At 44.7% G+C, this 22,946-nt stretch overlaps 1 protein-coding gene across 3 annotated transcripts in view; it reads left to right on the forward strand.

Moving 5' to 3' along the window:
* Nucleotides 1-22,946, forward strand: part of LOC135918351 (aldo-keto reductase 1B-like) — a 44,657-nt gene that overhangs the window by 8,101 nt on the left and 13,610 nt on the right. For all 3 annotated transcript variants that reach the window (XM_065452027.2, XM_065452026.2, XM_065452025.2), the window contains exons 4-9: nucleotides 832-948; nucleotides 1,995-2,072; nucleotides 2,164-2,280; nucleotides 14,588-14,694; nucleotides 18,018-18,099; nucleotides 22,801-22,884. In XM_065452027.2, the coding sequence (XP_065308099.1) occupies nucleotides 832-948; nucleotides 1,995-2,072; nucleotides 2,164-2,280; nucleotides 14,588-14,694; nucleotides 18,018-18,099; nucleotides 22,801-22,884 (585 nt within the window). The remainder of the gene's footprint in view (nucleotides 1-831; nucleotides 949-1,994; nucleotides 2,073-2,163; nucleotides 2,281-14,587; nucleotides 14,695-18,017; nucleotides 18,100-22,800; nucleotides 22,885-22,946) is intronic.

Raw genomic sequence — 22,946 nt, forward strand, 5'->3', positions numbered from 1 at the left:
AGACTAATGACACAGATGTATTGACGGGACTGTAATGTAATGGATCTCTGCTCGGTCTGTATGTTGCCTTGCTCAGCTTTGATATTAGTGGATCGCTATTGTTTTACGCCAGCAGTTGACTCTACTACCATATATGTGATTTATGTATCGCATAAGAAAATGTTGCAGGACCCCTTTGAGTTTTTTTCTGAAGCTGTTCAGTCACTAATTGTCCCCATGCAAATGAAGGCATTGATGCCTCATAGCTGCACGCACCGACATTGGTTTTCTTCAGGAAATTTGGGGATAGAGAAATTGGTAATAATAGAACAAAAATGTGGAGCTGGCTGTCACTGATTGGTGCTCATGCTTTTCATTGACATCCCTGCAAAAGCAATGAGAAAGTTAGCAGGTAAACTGCCACACAGTCAGCACATCCTGGCATTGCCTTCTGTGCATCATCTTATGATGTGGAGGTAGCATCTTTGTCTGCAGTAAAGAACTTAAAAACCACGGTAATATAGTTAACGCTGAAGTCCCTCTTTCTTTTTTCGAGAATAAATTTTTGACACATTCATCGCCTTATTTTAGGAGGTACAATTTCAGCAAACACATGAATGCAACAAACAAAATCTGCATGACAACCAGGTGCGTTATAAGTGGGCCCAACTTAGTGTTGTGTTTAGGTATCTTGCAGAAAGTTGAAAACAAGCAAGGCTGTGTGTAGGATGGTATACAACAGTCATCATAAACTGATATATTTCCTTTAGTCATTACTTTAAACAACACACTGCAGGCTCTGTATGATCAAAGTAGTGACTGCACTAAAGGAACAATGTTGCAACATTTCAGTGCTGGAACACTTACCACAGCAGAAGCAAAGTGTTTGAGTGCTGTGAGGTGTCGCTGAAAAAGCTGCGCCTGGAGTACTTTGACCTCTATCTCATGCACTGGCCAATGGGCTACCAGGTGAGAGTGAAAAAAGCCTCCTGTGGTTATAGGAATTTGTGAGATAGTTTCTGCAATTTTTGTGTATGAAATGTTTGTTTTGTGATGAAGTCTTCTTTGTTGCTAGCATTTACACATAGAACAAATCACAGCTTAGCAAAATGCTATTGCTATTCAGCTCCTTGTATAGTCATTTCTCATGCATTTCTATTTGAGAAATAAAGTGTATCCTTTATCTTGGAACATTTGAAAGTGTTTGCAGCACCCATCATGGCACAAAGCGTACCATGTTCTTGTAGTGATGTGCTATAAGTTTAATCCCCACTCAAGGTGCTTTGCGTCTATATAAAAGTTGCAACCTAAGTAGGCATTGACCCTTTTCTTGTTTTCTTTTCCTACCAATTTGCAAGGGTTGTTGCAAAGAATAGTAAATGGAGCGAATTTGACAAAACTGTGCAAACCCATATCAGCCACTTACTGCAAGAGAGACTTAAACTTATTGTCCATAAGACATCCTGCTTACCTTTTATGTTGGTCAGTGCATAGTTGGACGGTTCTAAGTGTCTTTTCACCATTAGTCTCGATTCTGGGGCACGTCCGAATCATATGGTGAGCATCCACTGCAGATACATGAGCAGAACTTTAGGCGTGTCACATGTCTTTAGATGTGTTACACCATCTCTAAGTGATGGCAGACGTTAAGGCTGTCCTGGCCTAAACCCTCCATAGAGGTACTTCCTCCACTTGGTAACTGCTATGGAAAAGGAAACAGCAATATGGCATCGAGTCAATGGTTATTGTAATCGCTAACATTTTCGAACGTAACTTCCAGCAATAATTACCTCCTTCCCTGCAAGCAGTTTCCTGCTGGAACTGAACCTTCTATGGTCTTGGAACTCTTTTGCTTGTGTGATAGCTTGCAATGGCATCAGCTATTTTTCTCAATTCCTTGCTTATTCTGTCAGAGGTCGCATATTGCAAGGCTTCTAGATGGCTTGAGTGTATTTGTGGCAGTGTTGTCTAAGGGAATATTTTTTGGTGACTGGTGCTACTGCTGTTTCGTGCAGGAAGGTGGTGATATGTTTCCCCGTAATGAAAATGGAGATTTCATCTTTAGTGATGTGGACTTCCTTGAAACTTGGGAGGTAAGCTTAGAAGCTCGATCATCAGAGCTGTTCAGCTCTGATGATCGATCCTTATGTACCTTTTTCTTTCTACTGTCATGTTTTTGTACAGGCCTTGGAAGAATGCGTGGAAAAAGGGCTAGCGAAGAGCATTGGTGTCTGCAACTTCAACAAAGACCAGCTCCTTCGTCTCTTAGAAGCAGCCAAGATAAAACCTGCGATCCTGCAGGTTCGTGCATTTAAAATGCATCATGGAAACATGCTCTAATTACAGAATTTAAAGCAGCAAATGCTCAAGAACTCTCCATTTAGTAGGAATCCTTAGACTACAGCAGTTACTAATTTTCCAAAATTAAGATTTTTTTTTTTTTTTTAGTTTGACATTCATTTTCATACCTGTGACAAAAAATATGGGTGTTCCTTGTCGCTTCTTCTCTCAGTGCATAAGGAAGGCTGTAGGCACCGCAGAAAGATGCTACGTATATGAAATGCAAGTGTATTCGGAACATTTTTGGGGTCATATCTCAGAACTGAACCTGGTTTCAGCACTGCTATTAAATGGACATGCTTTGAGTGCCCACTGTCTTCCGTTCCACAATTACATACATGTGCTACGTTAATATAAAAGTTTGTTACCTTAAGCTATTTTAAAGAACTAGTTGCAGTTACTGCCTACTTTTTTACGTGTACAGCTACAAGTATTCTTTTGCCAAAAGAAATCTTTTTTCCCCTACTGTGCCTTTTTTTTCCCTTGTTTTCCTTTTCTTTACTCTTCCTTTTTTTCTGTCTTTCATTGCATTTTGGCTTAAGGTGGGTCATGGAAAGATTTGAGAATGTCTTCACTGAAACACCTGGTGCAGAGTTGTGCCTTCTACAGAGCTTCATGTCCGAGACAACACAGATACAATAATTGCACCTTATTGGATCAAATAATAAGTGGTTTTGATTAAGGTAATGATGGTCCAAATGCACCATTTACACCATTTTGTTACTATTAGACTTGCCTGCTCCTGCCTGCGCCCACTCAAGTATCATTTGTGCCAACTGGGCAGAAGTGCGGTATTTTCACATTTTCACGACAATGTAATGTTTTCAGCAGGGATGCATCAACTATACGAATCGATTTGTGAACATTGAAAATAATTCTATTCATGACTCCATTATCTACTACATTAGTTTTCATATACAGTAGAGCCTCGTTCATACATTTTGGAAAAACGTATGATCCTAAGGAACTAAAAAATTTGAGACTCAACTAGTGTTGGCATCTGCGTAATGCAAAGCGTCGTGAGGATATTTGCGGAACGAGGCGCGTCGAGCTGGCAGTGCTCCCAGCGGCCGGAGGCAGGTTTTGTTGTTTTCCTATTGCGTGGTGTTTTAAGAGGGTGACGGGAAACCGAAACGAAATCAAGCTGGCAGGTGATGCTGGATGCCGCCAAAGCTAAACGAGATGCCCTCATCACGCCGCCTGCAGCAGCAGAGAATGGCGGCGTGTTTGTAATATCGCATAAAAGCATGCGGTACGCTACCAATGGCACAACGCACTACGCGCCACGCACTATAAATTGGATAGGTGAAAACACTTATCGCAGTAGGTTTGGCGGCGATAGCTGTGAACGCGGCGTGTGATGAGGCCGGAGATTTGCTGGTACCGAAATAAGAAACTGTGCATGTTGTCGTTTTCACGTGAGACAGGCGGCTATATACTGCTCTTGATTGCGCACACCTCGCCCCTTTTCTTGTTCACATGGGGTCTAGAGGCTGGAGAGCGTATATGATCGCAGTCTGCAGCAGGAATGGCGCTGCATTTCGGTTATCACCTATTAAAAGTGCACTACGCTTCCGATGGCACCACGCGCTGTGAAACAGATAGGCGAAGATGTTTATCACAGTGGTATTGGCGGTGATAGCTGTGAATGCCGCATGCAACGACCTGGCTGGAAATTTGGTGGTACCGAAATGAGAAACTGATTGCGCGCTGGCGCTTTCACGTGAGACAGGCAGGCGAGTATTGCGGTGAAGCGGCCGCGGCGAGCAGCTATATATTGTTCTCGATCGCGTGCGCCTCGCGCATTTTGTTGTTTACATGGGGTCTAGCAGCCGAAAATGTATCGTACAATCGCAATTTGGCAACGTACTGAGCGTTGATGCCGAAAAATCGTGTTCCAGTAACAGGTGAACCGGTAAAAGATGAGCGCAACTCTATTGGGTCTTTTTTTTTTGTTCTCGATTGCAAACATTGTCACCGGGAAAATGTACGCAACGGGAACGTATCAACGAGGTTCTACTGTGTTTGGTGAAATACTCAGTGGAGATTGATACATTGCATGCAGTGTTACCCCGGTGCTCAGTTGGTTTATTGACAAAAGAAAATTTAATTCTGGAGTTCTTACCTCGTGCAACCACGATATCATTATGAGGCTCGCCTCTCTTGGTACAAGGGTCGTCTAGGTCATCAACTCCAGTTGAAACAATTCCTATACCTGGCACTGACAAAGGGAACGGCGACGACAGCAGCACCAACTCATTAGCCACTGGAAGGCATGCAGATCATATCGCATACCTGTGTTCATGCATACAGATTCATGCATTTGCACATGCAGTTTAGAACTTCCTGCCAATCTGTGAACTTCTATGCACGATTGCAGTAGTTGCCGGTTTCGATGGTTGTCAAAAACATGGATGCATGATCTCGGAACTAATGGCCAGTTAGCCACTCATCCGAACATACTAGTGGCAAGGTTTCCACAATGGCTTGTGGAAACCTTGCTGGTCACATCGGCCAACAGCCAATTTTTCGCCATGGCACACTGCCTTAGCTGTTAGGCCTAATCGGTAGTGCTTTGAAAGGTCAGTCGGGTATCGGCGACAAAAGTTATGGTTTTGCACCGAATCGACTTGTATCTATTCGTAGAGGCCACGCGATGCGTGGGAAGCAGACAAACTGCCTCACAACAAAAGCAAGTGTACAGGATGGCACGAACGTTGTTGTTCTCCACTGCCATCACTGTCTTTGCAAAACACCATACAGAGGCCTCTCGTCTTGGCACAGTTCATAGATGCATAGTCCCCTGTCAAGCATCTAGCATTGTTATTGGGTTTAACACATTTTGATGTGCTGTAATATACTTTAGCATACTACCGCACATCTGTCATTTGGAATGCACATGAGACATTTGCCATCGCTTCTTGTTTTGTGCCTGACAGCGCAAATTGTTTTACAGTCAAACCTCGATATAATGAAGTTGTACTTGCAGCAAAAAAAACTTCGTTGAATCGTGAATTTCATTAATTTGAGGATTTCAAGTTTCAGCATTAAAATCAACTTCACAAACTCCCAGAGCATTCTGGGTGTGTGGATAATATCTTTTTAGTAAGCACTTATAAACAAATTGCAAGAATGTCGGGGCGTCATAGCCCTGTTATGAGCACCAGCGCATGCAGTGCAGATCACACCGAGAGCAGTGCATTGACATGGCTCACAGCGTACGAGATTTGCATGTGTGGCGGCACGTGGCCCCGTAAATCAGACGCCATAGCTGACTACGCTTAGTGCCTGCAGCCGGTCCCCACAAATGAAAAACAAAAGTGTAAAAGGATATGGATATTCGTCCTGAACCATAAAAAAAAGTTAGTTTTGCCAGGAAATTGGAGCATTGATGACGGTAGCAAAGGGACTATGCAAAGTAAGGTTTGTAGTTTTATTAGTGTCACGCCGCTCAGGCAGACATTAACAGATTTCACTCGATGACCACAAACTTGCAGTCACAACGCTAATGAGCGCTTCGTACCATGTCTCGGAAATTGGAGATTACGCGACCGCCAACACTAGACTTGTGGCGGTCCTCCCCACCCCCTACCAACCCGTGCTTGATCACGTTACCGCGTGTTCGCTCCCTCCCCATCCCTTCTGCACAGAAGGAATCATCAGCTCTCATGTTTCTCCAAGTTATTTACCAACAGAATGAATGGCGCAATGGTGTTTCCTGCCTATTGCGTCCCAGCGCGTGTGCTTTGACAGTGATTTTGCCCCTCAATCTTTTCATACAGAAGAACGTTTGAAATAACTGACATAGTCTTTTGCTAGATTTACTAACCATGCAGGCTCCAAGTACATGATTGAAATGGTCGAAAACTTTGTTAAATTGTAACTGCGTCACAAAGTTACTTTGTTAAATTGTGAAAAATAAGTGCACGGTTTTCAGTGCAGCTAAAATCTGTAAATAAAAATAGTTTGTTAAATCAGCATTCATTATGTTGAGGTTTGACTGTTAGCACTGTTAATTTTATGTCTGTCTTGCGCTCAGGCACATACCTTTGTTCTCGTTGGCCTACAAAATTTAGTTGTTTACAGAATTAAGTTCCTTGCCTACCCAAATAAAAATGCTTGCAAAATACCATGCATAGTATACCGTCCGTATAGCTTAATTGGTCGCTGTTGGCTTTGTGTCTCACTTCACTATTGAGCAGCACTTACTAATTGCACAGTAATAACAAGCTTCGCCAAATGGCTACAGATTACTGCTGAACTACTCCAAGTGTTACAAAAAGACCAATTTTTCTGCTCAAAAACTGCTCCAAAATGCTGGTGGGGCTGCACCTAAACCGCTCCAGAACGACATTGTTACTGCTCCAAAAATTGCTCAAAATCCTAAACAGGCTGGGCCACCACTATTATGTAATTGTTTCCACGTAATGAGGGTCATCCAGACATGTAGAATGTGCAAGTGAAGTACCTACTTCTGCAGTGTGAAGCCTTCAAGCTCAGTACAGACCCAAACATGCTTGCAAGTTTGTTCACAACTTTGCTTGCACCATCTACCATGAGCCACTGGTTGAGATAACTTACATTGAGCATGTAGATAGGCTGGCCACTATTGCAAGTGCTTTTTGTTCTGAAACTGGCTTTCATGGCTCTTTTTATACATTACATCATCCTAGCCTCAGCGGTTGCTAAGCTTTAAAGTGAAGTTATTCCTTGACACTTCACATAGATTCCAGCGTAGATCAATGCTTGAATCTTTGCTGCACATCATCATCAGCCTACTTTGTGTCCACTGCAGGGCAAAGGCCCTGCGGTCTCCAATTGCCCCTGTCCTGCACCAACTGATTCCAATGTGCACCTGCGAATTTCCTAATTTCATCACCCCACTTAGTTTTCTGCTGTCTTCGACTGCACTTCCCATCTCTTGGCACCCATTCTGTAACTCTAATGGTCCACCAGTTGTCTATCCTACGCATTATATGGCCTGCCCAGGTCCATTTTTTTCACTTAATATCAATCCAAATATCGGCTTTTCCTGCTTGCTGTCTGATCCACACCGCTCTCTTCCCGTCTCAATTACGCCTAACATTCGTCACTCCATCGCTCTTTGCGTAGTCCTTAACTTGTTTTCAAGCTTCTTTGTCAACCTCGAAGTTCCTGTCCCATATGTTAGCACCGGTAGAATGCAGTGACTGTGCGTGTCTTTTGTTTATGATGATGATGATGATGATGATGATAGTGGTAAGCTCACAGTCAGGATCTGGCAATGCCTGCCATATGCACTCCAACCCATTTTTATTCTTCTGTAAGTTTTCTTCTCATAATCAGATTACCCTGTGAGTAATTGACGTAGGTCAGTGTACACCTTCACAGACTCTAGGTTGACTGGTGATCCTCAACTCTTGTTCCCCTGACAGGCTTTTATCTTTTTCTTGTGCATATTAATGTTCAACGCTGCTCTTACTTTCTTTGTTAAGGTCCTCAATCATTTGTTGCAGTTTGTCCCCAGTGTTGAACAGGACAATGTCATCTACAAGCCAAAGGCTGCTGAGATATTCACCGTTGATCCTCACTCCTAAGCCTTCGCAGTTTAATTGCTTGAATACTTCTTCCAAGCATGCAATGAATAGCATTGTAGAGATTGCGTCTCCTTGCCTGACCCGTTTCTTTATAGGTGTCTTTCTGCTTTTCTTGTGGAGAATCAAGGTAGCTGTGGAATCTTTGAAGATATTTTTGAAGATATTCACGTATGCCTCCTGTGCTCCTTGATTGCGTAATGCCTCAATGACTGCCGGTATCCCTATTGAAACAAATGCATTTTCATAATCTATGAAAGCCATACACTCTTAAAACGGTTGCACCCTTTGGGGTGTATATTTGTCCCACAACAATAATCGTCATCTGCCTTGCTTGCGTTTCCTTTCTTGAAACTCGGCGCTCGCTACTTTCCTGTCAAGAATGCTGCGTCACACTGATAACGCGCATGCCGTTCGTGACTGGGAAGTACCGGGCTCGCAGCGTTAAAGAAAGGAAACGTGGGCAAGACAGATGACGATTATTGTTGTGGGACAAGATACGCCCCAAAGGGTGTACATTTTTCTAAGAGTGTATAGAGAGGTTGATTGTACTCTGCAGATTTCTCGATTACCTGATGATGACATGGCTGTGATCCGTTGTAGAGTATCCCTTCCTGAAGCCAGCCTGTACTCTTGGTTGACTGAAGTCAAGTGTTGCCCTTGTGGCGGCCTCACGGTCGCACAGCAGCAGCCAGACACCCTTTCCCCTTTTGACTCGATAAAATATCGCGCAGTGTGTGGGAAAGGGAAGTGGTGCAAGGGTGTGCAACTGAGCCGTAGAGGCTGAACGAACACAAAAATAGTCAGTTGTTGCGTGTTCCTCAGGGATGCATCGCTCGCTTCCTTCTGCTGATTTCCAGCCGCGCTCGCGTCCCACACTACATTGGTGACCCGGACGAGCAGCAAGTGCTATGGACACACTTCAAGGCATCGAAATTCCGACACTCTCCGGTGTCGACGTCAAATTGCCTCCGTTTTGGACTGCGGACCCTGCATTGTGGTTCATTCAGGTAGAATCACAACTTGCTGCACGGTGCATCACAGCAGATTCCACGAAATACCATTATGTGGTGAGCACTCTGCCCCCATCAACCGCTAGTGAAATTTGAGACCTGCTACTTTCCCCACCAGCAGAGAACATTTATGAGGCGTTGAAGGCGACACTAATTCGCAGGATCACACCCCCCAAAAGTCAACGGCTACAACAGCTTCTCCACAAAGCCAACCTTGGCAACAGGATGCCAAGCCAGCTGCTGCGTCATATGCAGCAATTATTGGGCAGCAAAGTGGATGGTCTTGACAGCCTGCTGCTCCGAGAAATATTTCTACAGAAAATCCCCCCGAATGTCGCAATGGTCATGACTGCCTCAAATGAGAACAATCTATCCAAGCTGGCCGAGTTAGCCGACCAGCTCATGGCAGTAGCTCCCACATGAGCAGCTTCAAGAGATGAAGAACGAAATCTCGCGTCTCGTGTATTCCGTGGCAGCCCTCCATATCGTATCACGATCAACCAGTCAGAGTGCTCCGCAGTTGCCTATGAAACCCCAAAAACTATGTTGGTACCTTCGCAAGTTCAGCAACGCTGCACGCAAATGCGTACCACCCTGCGAGCTCTTGGCAAATGCCCCAGGCAGGCGCTGAGGGCGACCAGCATTTCTGCCATGCAAGAACGTCGCTCATCAGTCTTTTTCCTAACCCTCCTCGTCGGCACAGGCACCGAAGTGAGCGTACTTCCAGCATCACTCGCAGACCGAAAGCACCCAAACACATTGCCTTTGCAAGCAGTCAACAACACGGCCATCGCCACGTATGGAAACCGCTCCCTAACTGTCAGTCTGGGCCTGCAGAAAACGCTACGATAGATTTTCATATTGGCAGACATGAAATTCGCCATTCTTGGGTCGGATTTTCTGCGCCACTTCGGACTGTTAGTCGACATGCGTAACTGGAGGTTACAGGACCCTATGTCACAAAGCGATGTAAAAGGCAAGCCTTCGAGACATACGCCGCTCAGCCCTACGCTGATCAAACCAGCAGGCCCTGTTCATTTCACTTCCATACTGAGTGAATTTTCCGACCTGACACACCAGCGCCAGGTGGGATCCCCAGTAAATTTCACCAGATTACTACTACAGGACCATCGGTTCACGCTCGACCACGTTGATTGTCGCCTGAGAAACTGGTGGTGGCATAACAGGAATTCGACCATATGTTGGAGTTGGGTATCATCCAACCTTCTTCCAGTCCTTGGGCATCTCCCTCTCCACATGGTTCCTAAGCGATCGAGTGACTGGCATCCTTGCGGGGACTATCAAGCGCTGAACAGTGTCACAACGCGTGACAGGTACCCCGTGCCACATATTCACAACATACTAGCAGGTCTGTATGGGGCCAAACTTTTTTCAAAAATGGATCTCGTGCGGGCATACCACCAAATACCTGTGTCACCAGAAGATGTCCCCAAGACTGCTATCGCTACACCCTTTGGTCTATTCGAATTCCTGGGCATGCCATTCGGCCTTTGCAACGCGTTCCAAAGGTTTATCGATGGTGTTTTACGAGGCCTCAATTTTTGTCACGCCTACCTGGACGACTTGCTTATCGCGAGCACCACTCCAGAAGAACATGAAGAGCACCTGCGGATTGGTTTTCAGCGTCTATCTGAGCACGGCGTTACCGTCAATGTGGCCAAGAGTGAACTTGGCGTGCCTGAGTTATCATTTCTGGGCCACATCATTTCGAGCTCAGGAGTACGGCCACACCCATCTGAAGTGCAGGCCATACAAGATTTTCCACGGCCAACTACAAAGCACCAACTGCGTGAATTCCTCGGATTGCTAAACTTCTACCGCCACTTTGTGCATAAATGCGCCCATATCATACAACCGCTTCACGGACTGCTCAAGGCAACGCAAGGATCTTCGAATGACCTGCCTTGGTGCGAAGAAGCGAAAAGGGCTTTCAACCAAAGCAAGCAGGCTTTGGAAAATACGGCTCTCCTGGCATACCCACGGCCAGGAATTCCCCAGTGTTTAATGGTCGATGCCTCAGACATAGCCATCGGCGCCGTGTTGCAACAGCTGAGCAGCTGGCAACATGGCACATGGCACCCAACTGCATTCTTCTCGGGAAGCTGACGCCTACTGAGCACTGCTACAGAACCTTCGGGCGTGAACTGCTGGCCGTCTACTCGAGTATACGCAACTTCCGGCATTTCTTGGAAGGCGTCGAGTTCTTCATTTTAACCGACCATAAGCCGCTGACCTATGCTCTCCGCTCTATGCGTTCGGACGGCGGCACGCACACGGCCCGTGAACTTCGGCAACTGGCATACATCTCCGAGTTCACGACAGACATTCGCCACGTAAAAGGGAGCAACAACGTCATTGCCGATGGCCTGTCACGGAGCGCTATAAACATTGCGAACCCTCCAGAAAGCGTTGATTTCGACGCACTGGCGGCAGCCCAAAGAGAAGACGAAGAGCTAAAAAGCCTCCTAACAACAAAAACGGCCCTCAAGCTACAGTGGATGCAGATTCCGGGATCATGCGACCAGATTTGCTGTGACATCTCCACGGGCAATCCACGCCCCTTTGTGCCTGCCAATCTACATCGCTGCATTTTCCTTTCTGTTCACAAGCTATCGCATCCAGGAATCAAAGCTACACAAAAGTTGCTCACACCAAGGTTCATCTGGCCAGGTATTAACCGAGACGTGTGTTGCTGGGCAAGAGGATGCATACCGTGTCAGCGTGCCAAAATTCGACATACTGTGACCCCGTTGGCAACGTTCACGCCTCCAGACGCACATTTCAACCACGTACACCTCGGCATTGTCGGACCTCTGCCGCCTTGCCAAGAGAATGTCTATTTACTGACGTGCATTGATAGATTCACGTGCTGGGCGGAGGCCATACCTATAGTGGATATCACAGCTCACACGGTTGCCCGCGCCTTCTTGCACCACTGGGTTGCTCATTTCGGTGCACCATCTATAATAACAAAGGACAGTGGAAGGCAGTTTGAATCATCATTTTTCGCCAGCATTACGCATTTCATTGGTGCATCACGCATCAGAACAACCGCCTACTACCCGATTAGCAACAGCATGGTGGAGCGTTTCCACCACCAGCTCAAGTCTGCGCTCGCCGCAACAGAAGAGCGCAACTGGATGGAGGCACTACCACTCATCCTCTTGGGAATCCGGACAGCTGTCAAGACAGACATCGGCTGCAGCGCGGCCGAACTGGTCTACGGAACGACATTGCACCTTTCAAGAGAATTCTTCACGGGCAGCCTGCAAGATGGTTGTACAGACACTGCAGCCTATGCACTTAGGCTACGAGACATAATGGAAAACCTTCGCACTATGCCACCGCGACGGGCAGCGCCACGCGCGGTGTACGTACCATCAGAACTCGCTTCGTGCACACACGTGTTTGTGCGCCACGACGCAATTCATCGGCCACTCCAACCACCATATAATGAGCCATTCCAAGTGCTGCGTTGAGGTGAGAAGCAGTTCACTATCGACGTGCGCGGTCGTCGCAAAGTGGTATCACTTGATCGACTGAAGCCAGCGCACCACCCTCCAAGGCTATACTCGTCCAACCACGCCAAGTCACAATGACACGCAGTGGACGAGTCTCCAGGGCACCCCGTCTTATGGACTTGTGAACAATTTAAATTGTCCTATGAACGTTTGCTAACTCACTAGGAGGGGAAGTGATGTGGTGGCCTCACGGTCGCACAGCAGCAGCCAGACACCCTTTCCCCTTTTGACTCGATAAAATATTGCGGAGTGTGTGGAAAAGGGAAGTGGTGTGAGGGTGTGCAACCAAGCCGTAGAGGCTGAACGAACACAAAAATAAAGTCAATTGTTGCTTGTTCTTCAGGGTTGCATCACTCGATTCTTTCTGCTGATTTCCAGCCACGCTCGCACCCCGCACTACACCCTTATTCTATTGGAATTTATCTTGGGGAATATCTTATACAGTATGGAAGTAAGCTAATGGGTCTATAATTTTTCAATTCTTTAATGTCTCCCTTTTTGTGGATTAGTATAATGTTGGCATTCTTCCAGTTCTCTGGGACCTTTGAGGTGCATGATATCTCCTCCATCTTTGGTTAAATCGACTGTACACAGTACAACTAGCAGTAGCCTGCCAATCAGACTCTTCTTGCTGATAATAAAAAGTTCTGAACCCAGTGGCCTGTGGTAAAGGGTGCAAATGCATTCTACAGGATACTGGACCCCTGCTGTAGGCTAAAATGTAGGTGGCCAGAAGCCTTTGTCAGAGTACACGGACCACTCTGCGTGCATTGATCTGTTGATGCTGGGCCCCATGAAGGTGCTTTGGCAGCACTCTTAGTTGTCTAAAGAAGCTCCAGACAGCGCCCCTCATAGTCAAAGCATTGGAGCACCAGGGGCAATATAAGATAAAACCATTCCAAACTTTTCTATTCCAATTCTGCAGTCAGCCCTCTGCGATTGGTCAAAGTCTTTTTTGGACCACCCCCACTTCACCTGTCTGTCACGTGACGTCACGAAAATCGCGATAGCTCCCCATCTGATATGGCGTGTACACATCGATTATGCATGATTTGACTGAAGAAAAGAAAAATAGTTTTCTAATTTGGCGCCTTTTCGCCATTAGCCCACGGATATTGGTCAAAAGTTTTCAGGATGCACCCACTTCACCTGCCAGTCATGCGTCGTCGCAAAACCGCAAAAGCTCACTGGTCAAAGTGACGTGTACACGTTAAAGATGCACTAATATGCCGAACAAAACTGAATTTTCTTCTGAATAGCTGCAGGCTGCCCCGTTCCAAAAGGAATAAAAGATGGCTGCCGCCTATAGCTCAGGGACTGGCTACTCGCACCTGCGGGAGAGCATGGATTTAATTGCATATAACAAAACCTTTTGCATGGCCGTGTAACGTTTTCAAGCACCTTCAGCATGTTTACGACCTCGTTCTGTCAGCTTTTCTTTGCTGAAGACACATTTTAACATCATTCTTAAGCTTCTGTTGCATGCCGCCCCGATTTTCAACCAGCCACCGCAAGCTAAGTGAGGGAAAGCGGACCAATCGCAGACGCCAGCACCACCCCCTTCATCCGGTTATCGATTTTCAGTGCAGTGGCTCGGCCTCATCGAATCCCTCTCCGCTTGAACATGCTCCTTGCCTCTTGTCAGCCAATTAGATAAGACAAGCCGCTCAGTGCAGGCAATGTTATTCTTTTTTCAAGCAAACAAAAGTGACCTGCTACGAACGAGGAGAGCGCTTGATTGGTCTGTTAAGACAACCGTAGGGGTGACTGCCCAATGTTTGCGTCTGCGGTTACGCAAATTTGACGTCGGGAGATTGGAATAAAAACATTGGAATAGTTGTACGTTATAGGGCCCCAGGGTTGCTCTAGAGGTGCCCTGGAGTCTGCTTCAGTCATGCACACTGCGACCTGTGCACATTTGGTAAAGGTACAGAGAAGGCTAAATCAATGCAACAAACTGAGTGGTTTTCATTGGTCTTCCCTGATGTAATCATGAGTGAATTAGCCTGACTTTTTTAAAAAACCACAAGTTATGTGGCGCATTTATGCATGCATTTAAGGTATACTTTGGACTTTGTGGATTGTTTAGCTTTCTACAGCTCTTCTTTCACTTATTGTGATTATTCTTGTGCATTTCTAGATTGAGTGCCATCCCTACTTGAATCAGAGTGAACTGATTGAGTTCTGCAAAAAGCACAACATCGCTGTTACTGCCTACAGCCCCTTGGGTTCCCCTGATCGCCCATGGTAATCTGAATTGTGCAATTGTGTGAGGGATTGTTTTTATTTGCACAAAGTTAGTGCTCAAGAAGAAACAAAAGCACGCACTATTGCCAGAGGAGCTTTCGCCACATTAAGTGCTTGCATTCAGTGAAGGAAAACATTTGTACAACTTGTACTGTTCTGCCGTGCACTATTGTACGCATTTCTGAGTGCGTTACCCAAGACAGTGCCAGCAATCAGGGTCATCTGTATTTCATCATGCTGGGGCTCTCTACTCATATATACCACTAGTTTTTACTGTATATTTGATAAATGAATTGTTGTTCGATGACGAAAGTGGATAGTGCATTGCATCGCCAGTTAACAATTTTAATTTGCTTGATATATTTATGTGTTGTTGCCTTTATAAATTCATTTGGCAAATCTGTTTACGAATGCATTTTGACAAATTACCACAGTTAGATGTGCTGGCATAAGTCATGTTTCGTTGTATTTAATGTATTATAAATTATGAAATGGTGCTGCCCAAACATTAAGGAGACACTGGTCATGAAAAACTTCTGATAAATGAAAAACAGATGTAAGGATGTAAGGATTGCTTTGATGTTCTCCCTTGTTTTGTCTTTCTCTGTAGCCTTTGATGGTTTCAAGCTGTATAAACTGTACTATGTAATAGTGTTGCTGGTCACTATTAGGTATATGCTAAATTGGGAGCTCCTTTACAGTCATAAAAATGCTTATCATATCTGTAGGAGAGCTACCATACGAGTGGCCATTTTCCATAAGAGTGGAAAAATACCTTCTAAAGGTATAACATTTTCCAGGACAGGTCAATAGTGGTAGGCAATAAAACACATCCTGCCTAGGAAACTATTTGATTAGGGTCATGGTGAACCCAGTACTAGAGCATTGGCAATATAACTTGTTCTGCCTAGGAAACTATCTGTTTAGGGTGTGGGGAAACCAAAACTAGATCATTGACAAAAGACATGTAGTTGGAACAAGTTCCTGCAGAACATCTACTTTTTTTGCTCATGCTCATGGCGCAGGATCCCAGCAGTTTATCGCCATCGCCTTCTTCAGACATATCACAATAGTGGGCACTGCATCTTTGTGACATCAGTGTGTAAACAAGGTCTGAAACATGTCGTGTTCCTTACATGCCAAGGCATGCTATGAACAAATGTAAATTAAACTGTAAACTCTTAATGTAGCATTTTATTGTAAGAAATGACTACTCGTAAAACTGTCTGCCATGTTTCTTGGCTGTTGTGCCTTCTACACTTTATGCTGATCATATACTATAATGCAGTGCACACGTAGTAGTGTTCGGTAAGGTAGAAAAAATGATGAGTGAAGCTTTGTAGCACACAACAAAGAGGTGGCGCAGAATTTTGAACAAAGGTACACATTTATTATCTTGATCGGTGGTCATCGTGACGAAAGGTACGCACACACATTTATATTTATACATTCCACAATCATTCGTGCTATACATTTGTTATATGTCTTCGTGTTTTCATTTTGCAATATATTGAGGCAAAGAATTTGAGACCAAAACCACTGCACCGACTGGCAGTGGCCAGTGCAGTCCGTGCCTTCACAGAGGTAGGGTGTCAAAGATTGGGTTATGATTACTTGCACTGTCCGAAACGGAGGTGATGGGATGGCAACAAACCCACCCCACGTGCATTTACAGATGGTTCGACTGCTGACCGGCGATAAGGTCCACGCCTGATCGACCATGGACCAGAGGCATGAGACGGGAGGCGGCATAAAAGCAAACTCAGTTTAATAAAATAAAATCAGGCCAGAGACATGATGAAAAAAATATAAGCAAACTGCAAGCAGATGATGCAAAGCTTCGTGGAAAGTGTGCGGGTCACACACAACACACTGTGACGCAACGCGCGACACTAAGCCCACCACGTGGAAATTTACAACACTCACGAAATAATAAAAAAAATACGTGGCACAAATGAAAAATGCACGCTACAATAAATGTGGCAAACACTACACTAACAGAACATACAAAAAGGAACACACAATGAATAATTAAATGAAAGATGAAACGGGATTAAAAAAAGTCCGCTTGAAAGTTCTGAGAGCAGGTTGGATAACTAGGCTTATCTGTGGCGTGCTCGCCAAAATCCCGATCTGATGAAGTGTTGGGCTGCTAGTACCTCAATGCCGAAGACTTGGACAGACTTGCACCGTCTGTCGATCTGCCAGCGAAGACCCTAGCCTGAGGGTTTCAGCCTGCCGACAATATCTTCAACTGTCTCTCGGTGCACGACCACGCCGCTCCATCTTCCAAACTACTCTGCCCGCTCGCCGTGGCTAGCTCGTCCTTCATCAAGCTCTGGCCACCCACGTGACCAAGCAGTCCCGCAAGCTCAGGAACAATAGGGAGCTTTCCTCCCTACCGCCGTGTAAGTGGTGCTGCGACTGTGGCGGCAATGGCAGCCATGTCAAGATGGACACGGGCACACACTTTGTGACAGAAGGGCAGTATGGGAACGCTGGCATAATGAGTTCTAACGGAGTCAGCTGTGGAAGAAGACGGCGACAAAGGAGTGAGCAGTGGCACGAGTGTGTTGCTGTGGTTACATTGAAGGGTGCCAACAAGCCAGCTGTGGTAGAAGATGACATACATGCGAGCAGTGGCATGAGCCATTGCTGATGATATTTTTTTCTCACACATATTTGTTGACAGACACAAAAAATGCACGGAACCCTAGCCACAAACAGGTTTGCTGTGAAATCCAACGATTCCAACATATGGTCATATCCTAGATAATTTTACATGCCTTTAGTATTCAGTGCAGTAGGCAAAGCTCATCATAATAAACAGCGTTATATTAAGAAGATTGCATTCTATGCAAGCTAGTTGTGAAGCCTATAGGTACAGTGCTTACAGAATGAAATACATCAATTTAGGGCTAGGGAATGCTCATACTTTGATATCTACCGTCTGCTCTTTGTGTGACATCAATATAATTTTTGCTGACACACTTACATTAGCATCCGCATCACCTTTACTGACCAGATTCATAGGCACATGACATGGTAGTCTCAAGTAATTGCATATATGGAGTGTTCTTCTTGAAGTTTTCTTGTCTTTTCTTATTCCTTGAGCATTGTACATGTGCGGAACTTCCAAAGCCCTTCTTAATCGCCAAAGCAATCTCGGTATATTCTAACTAATGTCTATTCTGATTTTGTTAAATGTTTGACAGGCCCCAAAAATATGACAGAATATTTACTAAATTCTATTTCTTCACTACAGAAAATTTTGCTGATAAGTATCTTTATGGGCATTAACATTTCATGTGTGTATTTCGTAGGGCAAAGCCAGGAGACCCACTTCTCATGGAAGAGCCTGCAATCAAGGCCATTGCTGAAGCCCATGGGAAAACTCCTGCTCAGGTATATAGGTGTCCCTTTTGTGTTTGCAGCTATGGCACTCTCATATGAAACTATACATAGTTCAGCATTTATACACCCTTCTGCCGTTCTGTGTGAACTTGAGGGCACTCATAAACATCTGACTGCAAAGGTTGGTGAAGCCAGTCTTATATTTAATGTCATTTGAAATTTCTAGCTTTTAAATTTTGAATTTCTTCATCAATACTTTTATTTTCACTATTCTCAGCCAGGTAGCTTAAACATTCCCATTTTTTTACACATCTCCAATCACTTGAAGTTCCTAGATGCATATGCTGTGTTCATATCATCACTCGTTTCTAAAGTGGAAAGACCGCAAGCATTTGTGTGTTTTGAGAGTATCTAGAGGCTCTTCCTCAAATTGAGTATCTCGTACATGGATTGCACATGTCTAGTACTTATTGGAGCAGCCATTGTCCAAAATGTACATTGAAAATTTGAATGTACATGAACATTCATTGCAGACTGAAATCGAAGGTCTGTTTAGACATGCATGCAATGTAATTTTAAAAGTGTACTTTCACAGAGGCTTGCAGGTACTTCAGCATTTTTCTGTAAGCATCTAGTCTCATTGCTTTTTAGATAACCCTGATATCGTTGTCTTCCCTGGCAATAAATTCATTTTTATGTGAATGAATATGTTGCACTCTTATGATAAAACTGCACACTTTTCTTTTGTGTTCATGCAAATTACTGAACAAACATTAATAGAAATGTGCATTCAAATGCCTAGCATGTTTTTTGGAAACTGGCTGTCATTAAAATTAGTGAGCCCAGCATCAACGAAACAGTACTGCAGCTCAGCTGTCCACACGCTACACAAAGTACATTCTGCTAGACAGCAGAACAACATGGTGCCTCAAACAGTATTATGAGACAAAAGGCATCAGAGTTTGGTCTTAACTTTTTAAATTGTAGGTAGTACTTTGACACATCCTACAGCTTTTGTGGGTATCGGGCTGGCACAAGCTTGACTCTGTCAGTAGCATTGATCATGGAACATGGTGACGTGATGGCCTCTGTAGCCTATCTGAAGGCTGCACCAGCAGAGGGCACCAGACCAGTAGACTAGCCTTAAGCCAAGTAATTCGGGCATGGAAGGCTCAACCAACTGAGAAAATCATGCTGATAGATCATTAGGTCACTGGGGAATGCAGTCAGTACCCGTAGAAACCACCAGAGCTGCACATGACATGGGTCCTCATGGTGTGCTCAGGAGGCAGTGTGAGAGATGGCCAGGTGTTATTTCAACCAGTAGACTGGACCAGGCTGGTCTCGTAGATCAAACTCTTCAGAGCATTATTGAGGTCCCTGAAACAGACATTCAGTACAAAGTCAGCTGGTCTTGTGCCAGGCCTACTTAGAAAGCCACTGAATTTGTAGCACTCGCATATCTCTTTTGATGCGATTAGCATTTAAAAAATTAGCATTAACTAGCTGTTCGTTTGTCCGTCTTATCACCATTTTCCCGCGAATTTGGGTCTCTGGGTAGTCGCATGGTCAAATGGGTAGTTTGTCAGGCTGCTGTGCTAAGGGAACTGGGTTTGAAATCAAACGTCAGACAAACTTGGGTCACTTGGTGTGTAGCACTGTATGAACCACTCTTCAAAGAACCTCTCTGACACTGACATGGGTCACTGGGGATGTGGGACTGAGTATGTGACGTGGGTATGTACTGCACTTCAATGAATCTCTTTTACACTGACTTGGAGCACTGTGTTTATGTGCCAGTCGGTCTGTGCTGCTCTTCACTGAACTTTTTTTCACAAATTTGGGTCACTATGTATGTGCCAGTAAGTGAATGCCACTCTTCAAGCAGCCTAACTAGGTAATTGCCGTGGGGAATGTGCTACTCTATAATAACAAAAAACATCCTTTTAATTTAACTTTAATTTTAATAGGTCCATTAGCTTGCTTTCAGTATTGTATAAAATATTCACCAAGGTAATTTCCAATATAATCAGGGCAACACTTGACTTCAATCAACCAAGAGAACAGGCTGGCTTCAGTTAAGGATATTCTACAATGGATTGCAACCAAGTCATCAATCAGATAATTGAGAAATCTGTGGAGTACAGTCAAGTTCTCTATATGGCATTCACAGATTAGGAAAAGGCATTTGATTCAGTAGATACGAGAAGTCATGGAGGCATTGCATAATCAAGGAGTCCAGGAAGCATACGTAAATATCTTGAGAAATATCTGCAAATATTCCAGTTACTTCAGTTCTTGGTAGCTAGCTGGGCAAGTCGGTACAACTTTACTATCTGCACCGACTCGCCCAGCTTTACTGTAAGTAAATGTACTTTGGTAATCCACAACAAAAGTAGAATATTACCTATCAAGAAAGGGGTCAGGCAAGGAGACATAACCTGTCTGATGCTATTCATTGCATGCTTAGAAGTAGTCAAGCTATTAGACTGGAGAGGCTTACGAGTGAAAATCACTGGTGAATATCTTGGCAGTCTTCGATTTGAAAAGGAAAAAACTGTTACCTACCCGAATGTAGCGTGAAGCTACAAAAGGAAACCCATATGGGTTTCACAAAAAGCACGCTTTGCAGTTGAGGAAAAATTCGTCCTGGTGCGGGACTCGAACCCAGGACCAAGGCCTTTCTGGAGCGGTTGCTCTACCATCTGAGCTAACCAGGAGGCTAGCAGATGGCAGCGTGAGAGCGAATTAATCGACAACTCGAAGCACAGGGACACAGAATAGAGCGACTTGGTTCTGTGGAATCCCGTAAGGTGGAGGAAGTATCATAAAAGGGAAAAAATTGTCATCCACCTGAATGTAGCATGAAGCTACATTCGGTTTGCAGATGACATTGTCCTGTCCAGCAACACTGGAGATGAATTGCAACGAATGAGAATCTTAACCGAAAAAGTGCAAAAGTGGGGTTGAAGATTATTATGCAGAAGACAAAGGTAATTAATGTTCGATAGCTTGGCAAGGAAACAAGATTCATGATTGCCAGTCAGCGACTGGAGTTTGTACAAGAGTACATTTATCTACGTCAGTTACTAACAGGGGACTCGGATCGTGAGAAGGAAATTTACAGAAGAATAAAAATGGGTTAGAGTGCATACAGAAGACATTACCAAATACTGACTGGTAGCTTACCACTGTCGTTAAGAAAAGTGTACAAACATTACATTCTACTGGTGCTAACATAGAGAGCAGAATCTTGGAGGTTAACAAAGAAGCTCGAGAACAAGTTAAGGACCATGCAAAGAGTGATGGAACGAAAAATGTCAGGGGTAACGTTAAGAGGCCGGAAGAGAGCAGTGTGGATGAGAGAGCAATTGGGCATAGCCAATATTCTAGTTAACATTAAGAGAAAAAAATGGAGCTGGGCATGTCATGTAATGCGAAGGGTAGGTAACTGATGGACCATTAGAATTACATAATGGGTGCCAAGGGAAAGGGAGTGCAGTTGAAGACAGCAGAAAATTAAGTGGGGTGATGAAATTAGGAAATTTGCAGGTGCAAGTTGGAATCGGCTGGTGCAAGGCAGGGTGAACGGAAATTGTTAAGAGGCCTTCATCCTGCCATGGACATAAAAATAGGCTGATGGGGAATCTCTCCGGTGCTCGGCAAACCCGCACCGAGTGCCAACCTTAGTGTCACTGACATATGGTGCAGTGTGTGCTGTGGAAAGTAGTGTGCAGAAGCACCAATGCAGCGGACGAGGAACCCGGCTGCATTTTGACCAGTCGACGTTGCGATGGGCGATTTCAGCCTGCCGAATTTACTATTAAAAAACCTTTGAAATATCTCCTGTGCTGGGCAGAATCGAACCCACTTCACATGGGTTGCTGAAGGACAGCAGCCCGATAGTTTAGCAAGGTGTGCCACAAATACCACATTTCAGTGAACGTCTTTCGTAGCAACGCTTTAGCGGGCTGTGCCATGAATGCACTGGGTATGTGCCGCTCTTCATATAACCTCGCTACAGCTTAGGTCACTGAGTACGTGCCTTTCAGTGTGTGGTTAGAGAGGGAACAACTTGCAGCATTAAAACAACAATAGCTCACCACGCATCTCGTCTCGGAGGCAATGCGCAGACTTCTTGATAGCACCACTAGGGGGTGCAGTATGTCCAAAAAAAAAAGAAAGCACAAGAGATGAGCTCAGCTGCCACATGATGTGTTTCTCGGTGCTGGCACCAGTACACCATGCACTTCGGAGATCATGTACTCACGGCGGCGGCGCTAGATGGTGTAGAGTGTTCATAGGGAAGGTTGAGAGAGGAGTCCCGCTGCAGTACATGTCTCGTATGTAAGATGTTTCAATGGTGGCACTACTTTGTGTCACTATATTGCTTCAATGCTAAGCACATTACTGTTGACAGTCATCATGAGATGGGTTCTGCCAAATTTTTTGTTTAATTTGGCTGGATGTACAGCTGCTGTGCCAACCAGCGTAGTCTTTCTTCCATCATGCCAACACACACCACCAATATCGTAACACTGGCATTAATTTACACTTTGTAACATGAGATCCATGAAAGTTTGAACTACTTTCTAGGCTTCTTCCCTCACAGCCAATGGTGTTGCTTTACGCATTGAAAGTATGCAATTGTGTCCTGTTTGACATTGAGCCATCATGTACTCTTATCAAAATAAGAATTTGCTGCTTTCCAGGACGTATACAGTGCAACGTTTTGTGTTCTTTTTTCCCCAGGTTTTGATTCGCTATCAGATCGAAAGAGGAGTGATTGTCATACCAAAAAGTGTGACAAAAGAGAGGATCATCTCCAACTTGAATGTATGTATGCTTAATGATAACACACGTAAGGATGTAGCTGAAATTTTCATTTTGTCTGTGTG

This window comes from Dermacentor albipictus, chromosome 1 (assembly GCF_038994185.2).
Source record: "Dermacentor albipictus isolate Rhodes 1998 colony chromosome 1, USDA_Dalb.pri_finalv2, whole genome shotgun sequence".
NCBI classification, from domain to species: domain Eukaryota; kingdom Metazoa; phylum Arthropoda; class Arachnida; order Ixodida; family Ixodidae; genus Dermacentor; species Dermacentor albipictus.